The sequence below is a fragment of the Onthophagus taurus genome, chromosome 10, assembly GCF_036711975.1.
Source record: "Onthophagus taurus isolate NC chromosome 10, IU_Otau_3.0, whole genome shotgun sequence".
Classification (NCBI taxonomy): domain Eukaryota; kingdom Metazoa; phylum Arthropoda; class Insecta; order Coleoptera; family Scarabaeidae; genus Onthophagus; species Onthophagus taurus.
In genome coordinates this window covers 5,517,047-5,539,055 of record NC_091975.1, presented here as the reverse complement: position 1 = coordinate 5,539,055, position 22,009 = coordinate 5,517,047, and the positions used below count along the sequence as shown (strand labels likewise).

Sequence of the window (22,009 nt, the reverse complement as noted above, 5' to 3'; positions counted from 1 at the left end):
CGATTTACCTTAAAATAAAAAATTTCATTTTTAATCATATCTAATCGAGAGATAAATTTTAATCTTAAAGATAACAAACTAATTAGCATTTATTTTATCAATCTTAATTAGCACATTTGCCCATTAGTCCTAACAACAAAATCAAATTTTTTGTCTGTCAAAAGTCAAAACATAACCTCATCGAAACATTTCTTTTCAAAACTAATTTAAATATGAGTGGTTCAAATTCGGAAAATGATCTTTCAAATCGATTAAAATACTTATCCACCAATGAAAGACCACGTTTAGCGAAGAAATCAACCGCTAATCAAATCCCGTTCTTCGAACAAAACAAATATGCAAACATGACTAAACGACAAGCTGCATTGGCAAGTAAGGATAAATCCAAGCAAGATTTAGCCAAGTTAAATTCCGATGTGCTCGACGATGATGAGGGAAAAGATAAAAGACGCACTAAAAAATCGTTTCCTAAACGAGTTCAAGGAGCAGTTTACGATTCAATGGGTGTTCACATTTCCGGCATTGATTTATGCGATTGCTTACAAGAGAATTGTCCTGGTTGTCATTTCAAGTGCCCATCATGTTCTTCATTTAAATGCGGAAGTGAATGTCGTGTTAATAGAAAGTATATCTACGAACAAATTGAATATCATGGTTATGAGTTTAATATTAAAAATCCCATTAACAGAAGAGATTAAATTAAGTTAATGAATTCTTGTCCTTTAATGGCAATAATAGTAATTGATTAATTAAAAATTGTATCTTTAAGGTAATAAATGTTTTTGTTCAAGAGATTTGCATTAATATCACAAAGGTGACAGAAATGGGTCACTACCCCAAAAATTAATTCATGAAAGTTATTTGTTACATCAGGGGTGCTTAACAAGAACTTAGAAGTGCTTTAAAAGCACTTCTAAGCTTCTTTTGGTAGCGCCATCTCTAAGAAATTCGTTAAAGTTTTAAATTTGACTTTTATCTTGATATTAAAACCAAACTTACACCTTATATTAGCTCGAATAAATTTATAACAGACAGTACACACTCCTCAGCAAGCAATATCAAGCGACCAGTAACAGTTTTTAGTCTTCTGCAGGTAATAGTATATAGTGTTCTGCAAGCAGTATCTAGCATCCAGAAACGGTATTTAGTTTTCTACAAGCTATAAGTATTAACTCCTCCTTTAGCAGTATTAAATCACCGGTTATTGGTATTAAGTCTTCTGTCAGCAGAATCTAGTCTTTTCCTATCGATTAAAAAAGAATCATTGATTTTTAAGCGACCCTATTATTCTTGAAATATACTGAATACTGTACCTTTTTCTATATTATATGAGATATTATATAGATATATAACAGAAAGTCGTGAATATAATTTTATAATAACCTTTCCCAAAACTTCATCCCTACAACTAATTGGATTTTAATCTATACGTATCTAAATACGTAACCATAACATAATAATAAAAATATTAGATTTAATATCATAATCGAATATTTGTACGAAATTAAATAGTTTTTACTTCGTACATACAAGAAAATAATAATTTAAAATTTTGACATTTTAGAACTTCTTTGCAATACCAACCTAATATTAAATAAAATAAATTCAAATGTAAAAACATAAAATTTCAAACTAATTTGAAATATTAATAAGCGAAAAACGTTGTTTTAAAAATAAATTGATTAAATAGAAAATAAATATTGAAATAGAAATGTTGATAAAAGTATGTAAAGGAGTATTAGGTAAAACGGCCATTAGGATAGATGTCCAAATTTTAGAATGTTCACTGGCGCTCACCAGACGTTTGTGGTAGAAGGAACAGTCGATACAACGTACTTTTTCGACATTTTTTTTAAGCTCTAAATACCGCTCGAAAAGTGTTTATTTCAACGAAATATCGTACTCATAACATCGCTTCAACTGGATGTAATAGTCTCATCCCAAGAAAATGCTCCACTAGCTCATTTTTGCCGAAAAGCTGTTCGAATAAACGAGGTACGTTCGACCATTTTAACTCTGCAAAGAGCTCAAAAGCAACTCGTTCTTGTGGGACATTATCTTTGTTATCTTAATTTCATAACGTTCAAGTATCACGGCCGATGATGCCTAACGTTTCCAAACAATTCCAAATAATTATTTTTGTAAATTATTGTATAATTTCAACATTAAATTAACTTGAAATTGTTAATAGGAATAACACTGGTCCAGGATGGTTTCAACTCGATTTAGTTCGATGTCAAACGGCATCGAGCACATTATGCTTTGCCATAATAATCCTACGGAACCCCCGGTTACACGTGTTACTAGAAATAGCGTTGCGGTTGCACATTCTTCCGTGCAATCCATACCATCCACTTCGTCAGATACAACAGTTGGAAGTGCTACATCGCGAAAGGGCATTAATATTCTTAATCTTCCGCCTGAACTTATTGAGAAAATTCTTGGATACTTAAAATTCAAAAATGTTTGTCAATTACGTTTGGTAAGTAAATTAAAAAAATAATAAAATTTTATTTTTTTATTTGCAACTTTTTTATTTAGGTCTCAAAAACGATGGATAGAGTATGTGGTCAACTATTAAACTCAACCTTCCAAAAGCTGCAAACGCAAATGTTTCATCGTTACCAGTCAATAAAACGAAAAATGCCTCGTCGCGAATCCGCAAGACGTAATCATCACTTAGCTTGTGAAAGCGATATCATAGAAACGCTTTATATGCGATTAACTCTACTTCAAATGTCTTTTGGGAAGCACATTGAACGTAAGCATTGTTGTTTCTTTCCGGGCGAAGTTCTCGACGAAGTTTACAACATTTTACATTATGTTAAGTCAAATACAAAACTTGCGCGACCTTATAAGGTCACCGACGAACTTTTTGACCTCTCCACCATGGCAATGGAATATTTTAAGGACAAAATTGAACCGGAATTACCTGAAATTGCTTATTTTGGAACTGATTTTCTTGATCTCTCTGGAACATATTCCTGTAAGTATCTTGTTAGAAAGTACTTTGGATATAACAGACAAAATGTTAATGTGTTAATATGATTTTACTATACAGGGGGTGGGCAAATTTGTATAGGCTATCTCAGAAACTATAAGAGATACAAAAAAGGAAGCGCCAAGTCCCAATCTCTTTTTTCAAGACTAATCCAATCCTGCTAACACCAAACCTCCATCTTCTTTTGCTTTTAAGTTATAGCCAAAAAGTCAAATTTTGGTGATTTCAAAAAATTCTCATATTTCGTTTATTTTTGAAATTAGAGAAATGGGGTTGATACATTCTTAAGTCACTTTTTTTAAGTAGAATATACTACCATTGAAAAATATTAAACATACTTGATGATTTTTGAGATACAACACAAAGTTGTATTTTTTTTAAATACAAACTAGTTGATTCCAATGATGTATCAACTTATAGATTTTGAGATAGCCTATAATAATACCCAAATTTGCCCACCCTGTAGTTAAGTATCATATAATTACAGTGTACTCCGGATATAACGAACCCTCACGGGACCTAAAAATCGGTTCGTTATAACCAAAGTTCGTTAAAGGCAATAATTAAAAAAAATCATGAATTAAATTGTCAATAATCATCATTAAATTGAATGAAATTAAACAATTTGCGAAGAAATGAAAAGAAAACAGTAAGAACATTCATTTATATCAACAATAAACACAAAATAAGTAACAAATTATTTAAAAAACTCGGTAATGTTGGTTTGAATTTGCGGATTTGTTGCAAACATCCTTTCAATATAGCATTCTACATTAATAAAGTTATTTAAAATATTAAAGTAATGCTAACGATTGTAAATAACGCCGAATTTCATACAATTTTTATAATGCAGAACGATTCGACAACGTTTCAATTCATCATTTCGTTCGCAAGTCTCTTTATACAGGATTGTAGCGGCAATTTCGTTAAAAATTTCGAGGTTGCTACATTTTCATCACAGTTTATGTAGTCTTGTGTAAGATTCATTTTGGCGGTACCAATACAACTTTTAGAAATAAACTGTATAAGTGACATGTCTTCTTCATCAAACATTTCTGCTTCATTGTTGAATAGAATCCGACTTTCCTGAAGCAATTTTCAAGCAATCTCACTTTAATAGAAGGATTAGCGTCTATTCCTTACACAATTTTGAAAAAAAGATATTGTCGGTAATGACTTTTGAGACACTGAATTATCCCCTGGTTCATTGGCCGAAGTTTACAGCTTATATTCGGTAGCATAAAGATCAACTATTTTTTTTTTCATCCCGGATTTGACCAAAATATTAGTTTTTCAAAGTTATGTGTCTCTAATTTTTTTAGAGCGAATTAAGCGAATTATAAATTAAAAAGAAACAGAAATAAGCTCTGCGGGGAGAGGGGAGTTCCGTCCAATCGGAAAAGATGGTGAGTTCCAGACAGTACGTCGCGCCTTTATCATACCTACATAAAGAAATAAGGCGCGACGTTCTGTCTCTGGAACACACACCAAGACCATCTTTTGCGATTGGATGAAACCCTCGCATGGCTTATTTCTATTCCTTTTTAATTTATAATTCGCTTAAATCGCTCTAAAAAAACAACATCAGGCTACCACCTGTTCAAAATTTTTTTGTACGATAGTTTTTGCGAAAAAAATCGCAATGTAGACAAAGTTGCGGGTACCGTAAAAAATTGGGTAATTTTTTCATTTAACTCGCGATAAAAAAAAACCGCGGATCCGAAAGTTATCAAATTAACATATGTTATGTAGAAATGTTCAGTGATTACAACAAACTTTGTTGAAATTTTTTTAATCGAGCGGTTGCGAAGATATCGGTCTTTAAAGTGAGGGGCCTTGACTTTTAGCGCCGATAGTAGATCGAATTTAAATTAAGGTTGTCCTGGTAAGCAGGGCAATTATCAACCAACAAGACTATTTTAGGTGTTTTCAAAATATATCATTATCTTTAAACTTTAATCTAATCTTTAAACCCCCAGTTTGTTGGGGATATTGTAGATATCTAATTGATTTGATTTTACTGCTGCTGATTCCCCGACTGTTGTACCCATATATATACTATCTCCTATATCGCTGACTTCCTATCTAAGCAATGAGTGGCGAGCGTTTCCATCAAAAGCAGACGGAATGATATATGTTTTGCCTTTGTCGTGCCCCCATATCGCGAAGGCGCTTGCGCGAATCGTAAATTTTAAAGAGTTTGAAGTGTTTCGCGCGTATTTTATGCAGCTTTGAAATGCAATTATTGTAGATAGTTGACTTTAATTATAAATTATCATAGATGCATCAAATAAATTAGAATATATGTACTTTTGTGTGAAATTGACGTTGAATATTGCTTTAAATATCAACTTTATGTAGGTTGTTCATTAAACATTATATTCTTTACTTTTAACAAATTTTCTTCACTTTCTTAACAAATAATAATTACATTTTAAATTGCTTAGTCCTAAAATATGTTAATAATTATGTTATTATACACATGAAACCTATAATATACATAACTAAATATTTAGATTTTAGGTTATGTTTTTTATGTCAAACATTTATTTGGTGTTTTATAAACATCAAGGTCATCAGCTGCTATTAATTTTTAATTCACCGTCCAATAAGATCATAGAAAAATTTATATATATTATGTATATATTTTAAAGTATATTGCTCTCATTGGCTGAGAGCGCCAATTTATCTATCGGATAAACTTATCAAGAGGTGGTAAAAATGGCCCTAACTTATTTAAATACTTAACTAAAGGATATAAAACACTAAGCCAAAAGAACGTAAGGAAGAAAATTTGCTAATACAACGGGGTTATCACACTAAACGACAAAACAAAAATGTGACGTTTGCTTTCACCTCTGAGTTTGACGTTACACATAAATTTTTCTATGGTTTCAAGCGCTTTGTTTGTGTAGATAATGCAGATTGCTGCAAATTCAGTCTACAACCTCATCCAGTGGATTGTGAGGGTACTAAATCTCGGTTTACATTTTTATAGTAGTAAGATTGCACACCATGAATAAGATAAAAGCGTACTCACCACGTGTTCACGCATGTCTCTTGTGTAGACGGGGGCACGACAGAGACAGATATATATATATCTGCACTCTAGTGTTTACACTCTTTTGCTGCCTTAGTCAGCGATATAGGAGATAGTATATATATGGTTGTACCGCTACAAACGTTATGACGTGTTTTCCGTCGTTTTGTACAACCTCCAGTACATTCGAAGTCATCTTGTAACTTTTGACCGAATTTCGTTGCTTTTAAGCTTAAAATTTTCATTTTGGTGGGTTTCTGCGTAAAAAAAGTCGCGCTCAATCCAGAATCGAATATTTTTTGTGATTCCCCGGTAGGTAAGAAAAATATCATAGTGCCATCTTTTAAAAAATAGCTGAATTAAACCGTATATAAGTTGATAGTAGGTATTTTGCTCAGGAATTCAGTCGAAAACAGGTAAACGTTCGTTATAACCGGAATCACTTCAATAATAATTAGTTCGTTATAGGCAAATTTATTTAGATGATATGAAATAGAGACATTTTCGGGACTATTACGTTCGTTCGTTATAACCGGGTTGTATTTTAATTTTTAGCACCTACTAATAATAAGTACCTGGCTCTGGACTCATCCCCGCTTGGTCCGGAAGAAACAAAAGATCCTGATAGATCTGTTGCGGATAGTTTGGACGATACAGACACAGAACCATTACCCCAATCAAACATGGTGCTTCGTAAACGTATCCGAAAAATAAAACAGGGTATGAAACGTTATAATAGCCAGCTGTCGTTGTTACGAAACGATTTGCGAGTATGTAAACGTAAAACGTCTGAGCAGCAAAAACAAATTTCGGAGCAACAAAAACAACTGGCTGAACAACAAAAACAAACGGTTGAGTACACTACAAGACTTGATGAATACGATAAAAAAAATGAAGAGATCTCACGTAAATTTAGTACATTACTTCAAGAATTAAATAAGTGTAAAACTGAGTTACAATATTGGAGGTCAAAATCGCCTGCAACGCCGCCGTTTTGTGCGGGTTGTGGTAATAGTATTCCGCCACCGATTGAAGAATTGCAAGCGTTGATGAATCAAGGCGTTAATCCCGAAGGATTATGTTTGGATCCAAACTCAGAGTTCATGCCGATTCCAGAGAATTCCAGTGGTGGATTAAAAAGCGATAATGACGAAATTAAAACTGATTGTGCGACCGTACCAGAAATAACGGAAGTTGGGTCCGTCGCGAATTTACGAAATAAACGAAAAGCGGATACTGAAATGTCTACGCCGATTGCGCACACGGCCAAAAAACCGCGTCGCGTTTTAAAGGAACGCAGCAAAAGGGGTAAGGTGTAAAAGAAAACGATCGGTAAAACGAAACGAAGAAAAGAAAAAAGCGGTTTGTTTAATAATTGTTTTAATTCATAAAAAAAAAGAATATTACATGACAACGCACACACACGACAAGATGAGTAAGTATGGTAAGGTTCTTTCCTTCCTTATTATTATTTTTAAATATCTAAATGTGCCAGATAAGGGGAAAATTGTTTCCTAAAAAAAGAGCTTGTTTTTAATGCACCGCGATATTTCTTTTTTTTGTCGTAACCCGATACACAGTCACCAAACTCCTACTAATACACATTAAAAAAAAGAATTTTTAACAAAATGATTGATTACGTACGAATGTGATCTTCAATTCAATTATTAAAAACATTCTAAAATTTTTAATATTACAAATAAAACTAGTAACTTCTATTTAATAATGAGATTTGTAGATCAAAGCTTATTTTTATTTTTTCTTTTTGAATTGGAAATCGTTTTCGTTGCGGAAAATCACCACCCACACCAAATCGTTTTTGAATATAGCAAGTACAATAAATTAATTAGCTTTAAATTTTTCCGGGAAACGTAGGCAAAAGTTAAAAAAAAAACTGTATTAAGTTAAGTGACACAAAGAAAAGAAGAAAGTTAACGTAAGAAAATTAAAATTAATGGCGAAAAAAATTAAATGATAAAAAAAAAACAATAGTTTGTATATTTTAATCTCAGGAATGTCCCGCTATTTTTTACCTTAAGATTACGATGTCCAGTTTTTTTTATTGGGAAAAAATTTATTTTAAATCAGTTTTTATTTAATTGCGTTCAACAAGACAAATTTTATTTTTAGGAGGATAAAATCAATAAGTAATGTTACAAATTTATGTTATTGTTAAAACTTTAAATTAGTTCAAATTAAATTTATTTTGATTCTTTGAAGCTAATAATGTTTGGTTATTTTTTCTTTTAATCATCTAATTTAGAACCTAATCAGACTCAACCCAACCTTTATTGTTTATCATATTATAATGGGGTTGTATCATAATAGACAGCGTTTAAAGTATCATCAGATTGAGAATTTCCAAATTAGCGTGTTGGTAAGAATTAAATGATAATAGATGATAAGAGATGGCGCACCTCATCTTTCTTTAGCAACCCAATGTATCCTAACCCAAACCTAAAGGTTTTAACAATAACAACGTACAAAATCTAAATCGATTGTTAACGTGCAATTAAAAAAATCTCTTTCGATAACTTTAATAAAAGTTTTTTGAGACATCAACGATTTAGATTTATTAAGGTGCAATTAAAAGAAAGGACACAGTTAAAATAAATAAATTGTTTGTGGTATCCTTTTTAGACTGACCTCTTAGACACATCTTTAGACGTATAGACAATCCTGTAACTTACTTATTGACTTAATAAAATAACGTTATAAAAAATGAAAAAATCTCCCACACACACAAAAATACACAGAGAAAAATGAGGTCCAATTTCCGAATTTCATTCGATTCAAATTGTTTTATGTTGTCAAAAAAAAAGGAAAAAATTATTGCGGAAAAAATGAATTATTAATAAAATAAAAAGTAACGGGTGTTATATATACATATACAAAAAAAATGTAAATTAAAGTTTAAACTTTAAAAGCACGTCATCTTCGAGTCGATATAAAAAAAGTTAAAATAATTTTTGGTGTTAAAGTTTTGGCGTTTTAAAAAATGTGATATTTGAAAATTGTTATTATGTTTATTTTGTTATATTTAAAAAATATCTGCTTTGGAAAAGACTGATTCAAAAAAAATTTTTTTGGCTCGAGGAGCGGCTTGCTCAAAGATTTTTTTTATAATAAAACTTCTTTAAATAAAAACACTTATTATAAATCGAAATTAAAAGAAAAAAGGTTACATATTATAATTTTTTGGTTGTACATATAAAATATTTATCGTATTATATTATTAATAATTACAACAAAAAAAAGTGTATATTAACTCAAGAATGTGCTTTATATTATAATTTGCACATAGATTATTTCTATTAAAAAAAAACTGTAGATTGTAGATAGAGTTACAACTTTACTACCGAAATAAAAATTTTAAAAAGATCACACAAAATTTAACGAAACAAAAAATATATAACTATCAAATTGAGAAAGATGGTCTGTTGTTTATTTCATTTTTATTTACACAATAATTTCTTTTTTATTGTTTCGTTAACGTCGTTGTAAAGTGTCCTTTTTATTTTAGTTGAGCTCTAGAGAGGTCGTAGTTTTGATAATGTAAGTGCATTAGTGGTTAAAACGTGAAAAATAAAATTAAATAAAAACAAATTTAATAAAAGATTTATGTAAAATCGAAATATCTCGAAAAAAATTTGTATTTGGGAGAGAACCGGATGATTCGGAACTATTTTCAAAAAAGAAATAGAAATAAATAAATGATACTTGTACGTTATTTTCTGATTTTCTGATGATATAAATATGTCCATACGCGTTTCGTTTATTTATAAATAAAGATTATAGATTAAAAGAGGTTTTTATTTTCATTTCCTCGATTATAAATCATTATTTATACAATTAATTCGTCACACAACAGATTTTCAGAATAGTATTACAGCATGCTCTTTATTTTGAATAACTTTTAATATTGTTTCATAGAGGGACCTACTCAAAACTTTTCAGGTATCATGATATTTATAATATTTAATTAGTATTCTATTTAATTTCGCACTGGCACCATCTTTTGTTCGCTAACTGTTTCAAATGACAATATTTAAATCAATTCAATGATAATAATTCTAATAAATATTAATTTTTGTGAAATGTTGTGTATACAAAATAAATAAATAAAAGCTATGAGTCTGAAAACGTAGCTAGAGTCTTGAGTTTTAGTTTTGTTAGATTGTTGTATATTTTCATTGAACTAAAACTAGAACTAACATTAGACCTAGAACCAGAAAGTTTCGGGTTTAGCCGTGCGTCTTCAGACTTAGTGTTAGTTCTAGTTTTACTTGTTATTCAGCGCTAGATTGTTGTATATTTTTATTAAACTAAAAGTAGGACTAGGATTTGACCTAGAACTAGAATTATTCGGGTTTAGCCGTCGTTAGAGAAGTACAGCTAAACCCGAATGTTTCTAGGTCTAGTGTTAGTTCTAGTGCTGGTGTTAACTCTAGTTTTATTTATTATTCAAACTCACAGTCACAGTAAAATAATTTTAAAAATCAAATAAATAAATAAATTCGTTCTAGTTTGTTACAAAAGAATTTTTTAGCTAATTTGAAATTTAAAATAGATGCAGTAAAAGTTTTGGAATAAATTTCTCCACGATTATAATGCGCATAACCAATTAAATGGGAGTTAATCGTGTTGTGAATGTTATGAAATGGTAACAAATTCGTTTATAGAATAGATATTTGAATCATAATCGTTTAGAAGTTGATTTATTGGTGTTTTTAATATGAATGAATTTTTGTGGTGATGTGTATGTAAATGGTGATGATGATGAATGTAAATTATTTATTTGATCGCGTATCTGGGCTCTTGTATACAGATCGATGGGGGACGCGTTCAAGTATTTGCATAGGGCTCCAACATCAACCGAGTCCGGATCGAACGCCCACTTAATTCAATAAGACAAAAAACGACTTTATTAATATACAGAGAGGTTTATGGGCTTCGTTCTTCATTCTTTATTCTTTCTTTTTATTTATTACTCCCTTTTTATTTCTGAGACTTTCGCCTTTTCATCTTTTTAAGTGATTTATATCCGATACGAGTCCTTTTTGTGTTAATTTTTAATTTTTGTTATGATTTTTCTGAATGTGAGAAATTTACGGTTTTTCGGCGCGCATATACACACGGGAGTGCGAATGGTAGTCGTGGCGTCGGCCGTGTTACAAGGCAATCGCGCTTCTTCTTCGTCTTCTCCACCGTCTCCTTTACTTCTTCTTCTTCGTCATCTCTTTCGATTTCTCTCTCTCTCACCGTCCGACCGCAGATTTCCCACGGACCGGTGGAATGTCGCTGGACCTCTCTCCGCGTCTCCCCTATAACCATCCGCCCGCCGTGGAACCCCCCCAAAAACAGGACCGGAATAGTATTTTAAACTATTATTATATATTTTTGAAATTGTCGTATCTGCAATTATTATTTAGAATATTTTTAACTATCATTTTAACGAAAACTTTAATATGCATGTAATTTTTTTTTCAGCAAACTCCACATCTGCATTAATTACTATCAAATATAATCCCAAGTTGTAAACTCAAACGTCAACTTTAATAGAGCCGTGAATCAAGAGGACGTCATTGCCTCTGTTTTATTAAGAATAAATAATATAGCCACGGCGAAGAAACTCCAAAGGGCCCCATACAAGACATATGTATCTTCAATGAGGTAATGTGTAATCATAATATCCATTTAGATTTAAATATATTTATGTATTAATTCGCAAAACCATTCAAAAACTTTGAGAGATATGCTAACCAATTTGGAATAATGTGTTAAAATATTGAGAAAGATTTGGTGTCATTCTGAAGCACTGTGAAGAATTTGAACCTAATAAAATGTTTGGAAGACATTAAGAGTTATTCTATACAGTTAATTACACATCTTGTAATTCAATTCAAATTGGTTAACACAAAAATGACACAGTGCAGCGTCTCAACCGCAATCTTAGAATGGAGAATCTATGACTTTACTTGATATTACAATAATATTTAAAATTAATATCGTATCAACCTAACACTGGTAAACAGAATGCATGTGGTATCTTGTCCAGAATATTGTACGGCATAGGCAATGCCTCGACCGAAAGCGAGCTCAGCTAACTTTGAGAGAAAGGATGTAAGATGTTGTTGAACTAACATTCATCTGAAATCACATTTTCTTTACCAATACTTAGCCGAGGTTTTACAACTAAAATCGTACCAACCGAAAATATTTGAGACGGAGGAGTTACACTCTATTTACCAGTTTTGGGTTGATACGATTTTAATTATAAAGCCTCGGCCATAAACAACCTCGCTTGAGGCTGAGGAATTAGTCTGTTTCCCAGTTTTGGATTAATACGAAGTTACTTGCAGTGCCTTGGCTAAGTATTGGTGATGGAAGTGTGATCGCAGCTGGATAAGCCGAGGTCGCTTGCAGTCGAGGATTTACAATTAAAATCTTATCAACTCAAAACTTATAAACAGATTATTATGCCTCGGCTTAATAAATCCTACATCTTCCGTATCAAATATAGCCGAGGTCGCTTGCGGCTTAGGCATTAGTCTGTTTATCAATTTAGGGATTATACGATATTAATTGTAATAAAATGTAATTGCAGCTGAGTAGCATGATTAAGCCGAAACTTTGCAATTTATGTACCAGTTTTGGGTTGATACAGATTAGTATCTCAATCGAATATAATTCAACATTTTGAATTCGGAGTTTAGTTAAAATCACTTAACTAAACTTCTTAAAATCTGTGTTAGATAGAGCAGCACATTTGTAGTGATACTTCACTTATACCACTTTTTCTTCTGACCGTATTATCATCACCACTTCCAACTGAATATAGTCGCCAACCTCAAAAATTTCAATTCATTTTGGTTAGCAATTTTGGATTAATTTCATATACAACACGATTGATCTCTAATTAATTTTTATATTTCTTCTAAATATTCTGTTAGTCCGGTTCTGATGGTACCCTATGTCTTTTAAACGGTCCTTGCCGACAACAGTGCACCGGCGGCGGTGGCGGTCGCGCGCCCCGAAGAACAAAAGACGTTCGCGCCGTTCGGTTGGCGTTTTGTTGTTTCTTCTTCTTTGGACGGGCCGAAGAACCGAGTCGATTTGTAGACATATCGGCGGCGGCGTCCCCGTTCCCCCGCGTTTTTTTGCGAAGACGATGACGACGAACCCCGCGCGGGGTCGGTTAATGTATTTAGGTCGAATTTGGTTGCTAATGAGGCGACGTTCGACTGTTCAGATTCCATCGGCGAAAAAATACCCGAAGAAGTTTGCGAAGATAGAATTCGATGTATTCTAAAGGAGACCCTGAGTTACATTCCTACCATCTAAGAAGTGAATCTCAACACTTTCAAGTTAGGGATTTTAAAATTATTCTAAGTATATAGATTTAAATAATTATTTATTTCAATCTTAATTTTAGTTTACAGTTTATTATTATTTTATTATATTTATTACTACTTACCTTAATTTCTTTATATACCTTCTTTCCAAAGACCACACACATACTGTGCATGATGGCAGGGCACGCGCCATCTAGCGGTAGCCACAACCGAACATCACTTCGGTAATCTTCGCTGGCATCGTGTGGGTTCACCTGCGCACAACGCGAGAAGGACCACACAAAGAGCGGCACGCGCAGCTTCATTCGGAAGAGATCGGATATTTTCGGAACTCTTCTGTGGTAGCGCGTGCTGATCAACCGCGTGTGTGTCTGTTTGTGCCTTGGCCGGTTTCTGTCTAATGGGCGTCCAATTTGTCAATTATACGACCGGGGCCACCCTAGTTGCAGCCCTACCGGTGTTGAAACTTTTAACCCTCATGAACTGTTTCTAAAGTTGACGTGTTTTTTTTTCAAAGTTATGTTAGTTATCACCAATTTAATTTAATCGGTTTTAAGATTAAATGATGTAAAGTCTGTAAAATCCTTTTTTTATTGCAGGTATTATTTTATTTTAAAGGAATTTATTAAGCTTAAATATTTTTTTAGGTTATCTTATAAGAAAGTTATCTTAAAAAGGTTGCAAAAATATTATTTAAGAAAAGGATATGATTTATAACATATTGAGACTTCGTGGAGAGACATGGATATTTATGGAGGATTAAGCGGGTTCGAAAGAAAAATAACCTTTGGGGCACCTTTACTCCCAACAAATAAGTATAAATTACAATATAAGAAGAGCTTTGTAGATTCAGAAATATCACGGAGTGAGAGAGAGTTCAATAGGTTAATCAGATCGAGAAGTACACGTACGGTTTTGCGCCCATATTGTTTATAGAAGTCGGTGGAGGCCGAAGGCGCATACCTGCGTGGATTCCTCGTGCGAGTTTACACAGACGCAATATCCAATTACCGGCGACGAGGTATAAAACCTCTCGGCGAGCCGCAAAAACCGGGCACAATTTTAATTTGCCGGGTTAAGGGGCCCCTCGTTCAAAAGGGGGAATCGGTGGGGAACAGCGGGGGTGACCCACAGCGTCCCCCACCGTTACAACGGACAAGGAAATACCGTGGGATTGAAAGAAACGTTCTAGAAGTTCACTTTTACAAGATTTACTCTGTTATGTCATATTATAGGGATTTAAAATTTTTTCCAAGATTTGATGAGATAGAAAAAATAATATTTTGTGATGTAGTTTTTGAATCGTGCGAAAGTAATCAAAAGGAGAAGTAAAAATGTCAATTACACGGCGCGTTACGTTGTGCAGTATCTTCTTAATGGTCAATTTACAAATTAATCGCCGATTTAACGCCCATAATTCAATTAACTTCCGACGTCTTTGCTGATCTCTCTCCCTTCATATCTTTTTCTCCTTCTAGCTAGGAGGATTATTTACAGTTGGAGGTTCGGGTTCGTTTTGACTTCGACGAAATGTTGCCTTTTCCGCGACTTAACGGCGCAATAAATAAGGGATTTACGACGCGCCCGTAATTATATAACGACGCCGCGTCGCGGAAACTTGGCGATTTTCGCCAAGTGACGAAAATTATTGTCGCATCCATAAACCGGTCGAACCAACGATCCATTGTGTTTTCTTTGCCGATCCGAACGCAAACGCCGATTTTTTTTATACCCCGTCGAACTAAACCATCTTTATGGACCTACAACCGGTTCAAAAACGAATCTTAACGGTTTTTATAATATCCATTGCTACACAATTTACTTCTATACCAGCTTTATCATTGTTTACTTTTTATGTCAATATTTCCATTATTTATATAGAACATAAAAGACTCGGTTAAAATTTAAGTAACGTTATGGATGCGCTAAACACATAAAAATTTTTAAAAGAGACATAAAGAAACATTTTTATTTGGATTGAGTACGATGTAACGTCTCGGTCGCAAGTTACCTCGGTTTTAGAATCCCGCAGTCAATGACTATTATTCTCAACACCTTTACAAGGATATAAGCAACAAGAATGAGCATGTATGCGCCTCAAGGACCAGCGCACTTGGAAGATTTCGAAGAAGAGAGACAATTTTCTGATCAATAAGCACAGGAAAACTAACCTAAATAAAATTGTTTGATTATCGAATTTTTCTTGGAAATCCTGAAGATGATTATACAATCGAAACACGTAATATACCATATAATTAAATATTTATTTTTTAATACTTTGCGATTAGCTTTAACGATTTTAATAAATTATTATTGTAATGTGTTTACAATGTATTTAGTTAGTTAACGATAATTTTTACAGGAACCACAAGATGGAAAATACGACCTGACGCAATGGATAAACCACTTAAACCAAGACTGTGCAACTAGTAAACTTGTCATAATTTCAAAGAAATATTACGCTATATCTCTAATTGTAAATGCCACACAATTAGATAACATTGCAATTATCGCCCGACTAAAATAGGAAATAGAAGATGACGTCAATCTTTTTCTTCCTGCGATAAAAATTTATTAATCGCGTATTTTTGCCTATTAAATCTTGAAGAATTTTACAAAGAACAAAGAAAAATAACCGTCAACGGGACAAGAAGTCGTTAACGTGTTATAATGCTTATTGTATGGTTTTATTGGTTGACCTAAATCCTATAATATCCCCCACAAACAAACGATAGTAAAAAGGCGGTATTTTGTAAACATTTTGAAAAAAAAGGGTGAATAAAAATGTATGGAAGATTTTACCTGGTAACCTAAATAGAAAATTTGTTTAAAATGTTAAGTGTTGGTAATAAGATGAATCAAAACGACGGTCTTCGGATCTTCGGTAGAAAGGAGGAGTGCGAGCGATAAGCGGTGAGTGATTTCATTAGCGCTTAAAGTCTTGGAAGCACAGCGGGCAGCAGGTGAAGAGCGGTTCATATAAAATGTGATGCCTGGTTAATTATCGTCATTCATGAGGCCGGGTCGGTTGGTTCTCTGGCGGTGAACCGTTGTCGTCGTCGTTCAGAGTCGAGGGGCAGCAACAGGTAGGAGCGCAGGAAACGGCGATACCCAACGCCGAAGCATCGGATTTCAATCGGCAACATCTAGTGTAGACCGCATTAACCAGCAGGAATGTGACCGTCTCGCCCCAACGCGGCTTCGTCTTTCGGGATTTTCTCTTTCTTTTTATAAAATTAAAACAAATTAAAAAAATATATATGTCATAAACACATTAATTTTTGCAAAGAAGTATAATTTATTATAAAATTAAATCAAGAAAATCCCCTCGTAACAAACAAATCTTTATTTGCTGCTCTCTTTTTGATTAATGTTGACAATTAGCGTGATTAATCTGGCACACGAGGAGTCTCGCGGTTCTTTCTAATATCCATCGTTGTCGTCGTCGTCCTCCTTGGTCGAGTATCAAAAAGAAACAAAAAAAACGGACTCTCCGTGGATGAAAAAGAAAGAACAAAAAAAGAAACGGAGCTGTGCCGAAAGAGAAAGATACAACGCATAGAATTCAAATAAGTGCGATAGAGACGAACTAAAACGCCCGGGAAAGAGGGGGAGAGATCATTTACTATGACTAACCATAAATAATAAAATTCTTTCACACAGATTGCATCTCCAACACCCGCAACGTAACACGATAGCCCTGCACCGTGGTCGCAACCAATGGCGGGGCGTTCGGGCCGCGTGAGACCCGCGGGTCGGACGCGGGACCGTTCCAACTCCAACATAGATGGTCGGTGTGGAGCGCTACCCGCTGAGACCGGCTTATTATTAATATTCTGACGAGTCACTGAGCTATTCAAGAGGTCGACCGTATGGGCATAGTATACCCTCAGCGAATGGTTTGTGGTTTAGTTGTTCGTTTTTGTTTCTTTTAGGGCGGTTTTAGTGGAAACCATTTTTAATTAAAAAAACATAAGGATTTAGTTAATAATTTCTTTTTTAGGTGTTAGCAGTGTTTTTGAGAATCGACGGTGTGAATGTTAGCTAGTATGAAGCAAAGTAGTCATGGCTAAAAAGTGAAACAATTCGCAAAAAACTATCATCATATTACAGAAAACCCAACCGGATCTAACATGATTGGTGCCACAAGTTAATAAGTAGCTAACATCATAACATACATCGTCGTTAGTCTTTTTTGGGGAGAATTAGTTTTGTATAAACAGGATAACGTTGTGATTTTTGGCATTCTGGCCACACGTCAATCTCTATATAAGGAATGATTAAGAACAAACAGTCTTCCTAGGAATTAAGTGTGCAAGAGAAACTTTTAATTATTATTGAGAATTCCAAGTATAAATGTATATCCGTTTTAGATAAGATAAGGTTTAATTTTTAAAATTGGATTATCATTTGTTTTTGTAGTATTTAAGAATTTTTTTAAAATTATCTTCAAAAGATACTTTGAGTGTAATCCGTAATTAGCGACAATTGGACGGTGCCGATAAAGAGATACCGCAAATGTCTGACCATTAAACACCGCTTAATGCCAATTACGCAGGCGGTTTGAAAACGAGCTGGGAACGTGCGGAAGCTCGCCCCGGACGGTTTTTACGCGGTTCGCACGATAGCGTCCGTTTTTCGGTCGTTTTTCGGGGAAGCCTTGCCTGTGGAAGCGGGCGACGATTTCTCCAGCGCGGCCGTGTATCGAATCGCCCCTTTCTTTTTGCGTTCGAAGCCGCCGCCGTCGTAAAACGAATTCTGCGGGCGACGATCTTTACTTCTCTTCCCATCAGACTCTTTTAACTTTTACCTTTAATTTTTTTTTTTAATCTAGGTGTAAAATGTACAAAAATAACATCGTGTGTGGTTTGATTCAAAAAAAAATGAAAAAGAAAAAAAAGATAACGAAAAAAAAGAAAAGAGCAAAATAAAAAGAAAAGAAGAAAGGTCCGAACTGACCACAATACGGTAGAAACATTCATTAATACGAAAACTGTCACCTGATAAAAGGGCGACTCTGTCGGCAAAGGGGCCTCACTAAATCTTACGAGAGCTCGAAACCCGAAGTGGAGAGAACGAACCGAACGGCTAAGAGAAGAGCGTTTAGCGGTCCATCCTGTCAAAACTATACGCCCGGAACACGAACGGGCAACCTTTGAGCCTTTCAGACGTCCGCGCGGGCGGTCGCCCTTGTTTTGATTAGAATCTGTAAACACGATTCTCCGGTTTAAATTACCTGGGGGCCCTCTGATTGATAGTTCCCCGGACGGCGCAGAAAGGGACGCCGACTTTGTAACCCCGATTTTCCATTTGCTGCTTTTCTTTCTTCTTCCCCGGAACTTAAAAGCTAACATTTTTTTAAATTTTAACACCCAAGGTTGATAAAGAAAAATTTTTCATTCATACATAAATCCCGTGACTAAACCAGTGAATCAAGTGTTTTTGGGTGTTTGTTAATCTACTAAGTATGTCTATATCCCATTCATGTCTTCCAGATCTAGCATAATCTCATTCTGTCCTGGAGATAGTTACATTAAAAAAAGCTCTTCTGGAAGCTGTAACAAGTCTCTAGAAAGCTATCTCTAATCTTCTGGATGCAGCAGCTAGTCCTCTGTCAGCAATATTTAATATCTAGACTTTCAACAGCGGTACTAGCTTTCTTTCAGTACTATTTATTCTTTTGTCAGTAATATCTAGTCTTCTATTAGCACTATTTCATCTTCTGCCTCAAGTACTAGTCCTCTGTTTAGCACTATCTAATCTTCTGCATGCAATATCTAATCTGTGATCAGTATCTAGTCTTCTATCAATAATAATTAGTCTTTTGAAACAGTATCTAGCAAATTGAGTTAATTTCTGTTCCAACCTGTATTTTGCAGTACAGCAAAAAAAATTGTATTAAATTCTCGTTATCAATTAAAAAAATCGTCAAAATGAACGAAAACAATTTTTTTAGAATAGAATTTTATTGAAATTTTTATGGGGTTGGTTTGTCGTGGGAATTTTGGCGCCCCGGCGCGTTCAGGCGACAGGTAGGACGCGCCGTTTAAGTCCTATTAGATAAATCGATTAGCTTTACGCCCCAGAAGGTCAGATAAGGATGAGGCGTCCCGCGGTCGCCGATACTTAGTTTGTTTCGGGTCGAAGGTATGTTTTCTTTCCTCTTTTTTTTTTGATTTATTTTTTTCTTCGTTTTTTACTCCGCCGACGAATACCTGATTCTCGGGTGACACGATATATCATTCTAATGAGCCCGAAACCTCCAGTCTCTACGGACTCTCCTAAAGTTTTCGGAGTAGTCCAGCTCGCGTTGGAATCCGATCGGACAGAAGCCCGAAGATTCTGTACCGAAAAAGAAAAGATACTTTTTATATACTTTCTACTTTTTAGAGATTTTTTCCTTTTTTATTCACTAACTTATAACCTTGTCGAGTCATCACGATAATCGATACTCTTTATTATTAAAATTAGGTAACACACGTGGATTTTCCTATATTAGAGATGCTAATTGAAAAAAAAACTTTAAAAATATTTCTATTCAATAGAAGATAATCTATCATAATCCTAGTCGTGTAAACAACTCAAAAAGAGATAATAATCTTTACCAAAAATAATACCACCATGTTGATTTTCACGTTTCTATTATCGATATCAAACTTTATCGGGGCACGAATTTAAGATACAAAACAAAATAAAAAAAAACAATTATTCTCATTATCGTAACATGTTGAATTCCTTGACCCCGATCAGTTCTTGAGTGGGACCCTTTTCTCAAAAGAAAAGACACCGAATTCTAAAGCTACCAATTTCGGTATTGTGACTGTCCCACAAAAGGATACATCTGACGAATAGTTTCCTTTCACAAAAAGGTTTTTCAGAAAAAAAAATAAACGACCACGATGTCCGAGTTTACGCACACAAAATTATTAATACGACTATGTTTTGTTTAGTTGTAATCAAGCGATAAGGAAAACGATCCCTAGATAAAAAAATTCCATAATCAACAAAAAGGTTAATGATCCAATTTTATTTTAAATATTTTTCGTCTTCAAAACTTCTGGAAAAGAAGAAGCACACAACACCATAAGTAAACACGAAACCTCATTCCCGTCTTTATCTCAGAAACCCGATACACAATGAATCAGATCGTATTTGCCCCAGATTAATAAATAGTCCATGACGAAAGTTTGTCGAGAACATTTTTTTAATCAATTTTGTAACAATTATTGTAATATTCATTTTAATAGTGAGTGGGCGATAGAAAATTTAATCTACAATGGAATTTCAATTAAATTCCATTTTTGTGATCGAAGGAATGCGATAAGAAGTTTTACGACTTATATCATTATCTGGATGATTACATAGGTTAGAATTCTAAAATATTTGGGTTAAGTCAAGGTGTAAAATAAAATTCCTAAGAAATGTTTTCTTATTTACTTCTTGCAAACTTATATCTCGAAAAGCTTCAGGGTTTAATCCTGGATTTATTAAAACAATTCTTGATTTATTGAATAGTTTGCATCAAAGATCAATGGTTTTAGGGGTAAGTTAAAAGTAAATCAACTTTATATATTTATGTACTAAGTAGAGTACAGGAGGGCGTTGCACTAAGTAGTGTATTTATTATTACTATAAAACATAACGATTCTCCTGATGATGATCGTGACTGATTGAAATCGGTAAAGGATTAGAACAACATGATGTATCAAGTGCTTATATTTTTATTCAACTATTACGTCTTGTAAATCATTTCCAGCTTTGAGTTTAAGGGTTCTAATTTTATAAGTCCTCTCCCAAACTATAGAGCAGCATAAAGGAACATTTGGCTACATTGCAAAAATACCTTTGTCTTCATAAACTCTCATATTCTCGTAGATATTTCACTCGGAATCGGTATTCATATTCTTACTTCTTTTGAAGACTGCTTTAGAATTGCGTTTTGGGTTGTATAGCTCTGAAGAATATTAAGAGGTCGAACGCAATTTGCAAGTCTTCAAGGTGTTAATTAATCTGTTGTATTTTAGAGCAGATACTTTGCATGTTTTAGGTTCATGCCAAAATGGTATCCCATATAGAATGTGCTGCTTTTAGATAGGGAGCAATATCTGATATCTGTCAGATTTATCCATAATTTATAGAAATTGAAAGTAATGTTGTTTTTTCCATAGTTGCTACAATGAGAGGGCATCATCAAGGGTGGCAGAAGAGTTGGACTCTCAAGTAATTCATGTTATTATATTCTGCATCAACCTACATATCAGGCAGCCGGATGGAGATAACTCTGGTTTCTATTCTGCATTAATATGGATTTAGAACAGAAGACGTAGGATTTTGTTCGATTAAGCCTAGGTTGATCGCAGACCACTTACAGTGTAGAATTTCGGGTAAACTCAAAGTACATCGACCTGAAAGACCTCGTTACTTGAATTTCTCGGGATACTTTGAGGTTGAGACATCCAAACTTGAACGAAGAACTTAGCTATACGAACATCAGAATCCTTACTTTTCTCTCCAAGAAGTATAGCCGAGATAGGGCGGCAATTAAATAATCGTTACTTTAAATTTGTTTCCGAAGAAGAAACATTTGACAGATTTTTATAAATTTACGATTAA

The 22,009-nt window shown here is 33.9% G+C and overlaps 2 protein-coding genes across 2 annotated transcripts; both read left to right on the top strand.

The window, feature by feature from the left end:
- Nucleotides 1–212: 212 nt before the first annotated feature.
- On the top strand, nucleotides 213–698 carry LOC111413687 (uncharacterized). The gene has a single exon (XM_023044731.2). The coding sequence runs from the start codon at nucleotides 213–215 to the stop codon at nucleotides 696–698; it is 486 nt and encodes a 161-aa protein (XP_022900499.2).
- A 1,090-nt stretch (nucleotides 699–1,788) lies between these two features.
- LOC111413680 (F-box protein dmpd) lies at nucleotides 1,789–7,872 on the top strand. Its single transcript, XM_023044720.2, has 4 exons — nucleotides 1,789–1,995; nucleotides 2,192–2,482; nucleotides 2,542–2,986; nucleotides 6,597–7,872. Exons 2-4 carry the CDS (start codon nucleotides 2,210–2,212, stop codon nucleotides 7,358–7,360), a joined length of 1,482 nt encoding a protein of 493 aa, XP_022900488.2. The 5' UTR covers nucleotides 1,789–1,995; nucleotides 2,192–2,209; the 3' UTR covers nucleotides 7,361–7,872.
- The last annotated feature ends 14,137 nt before the right edge of the window (nucleotides 7,873–22,009 follow it).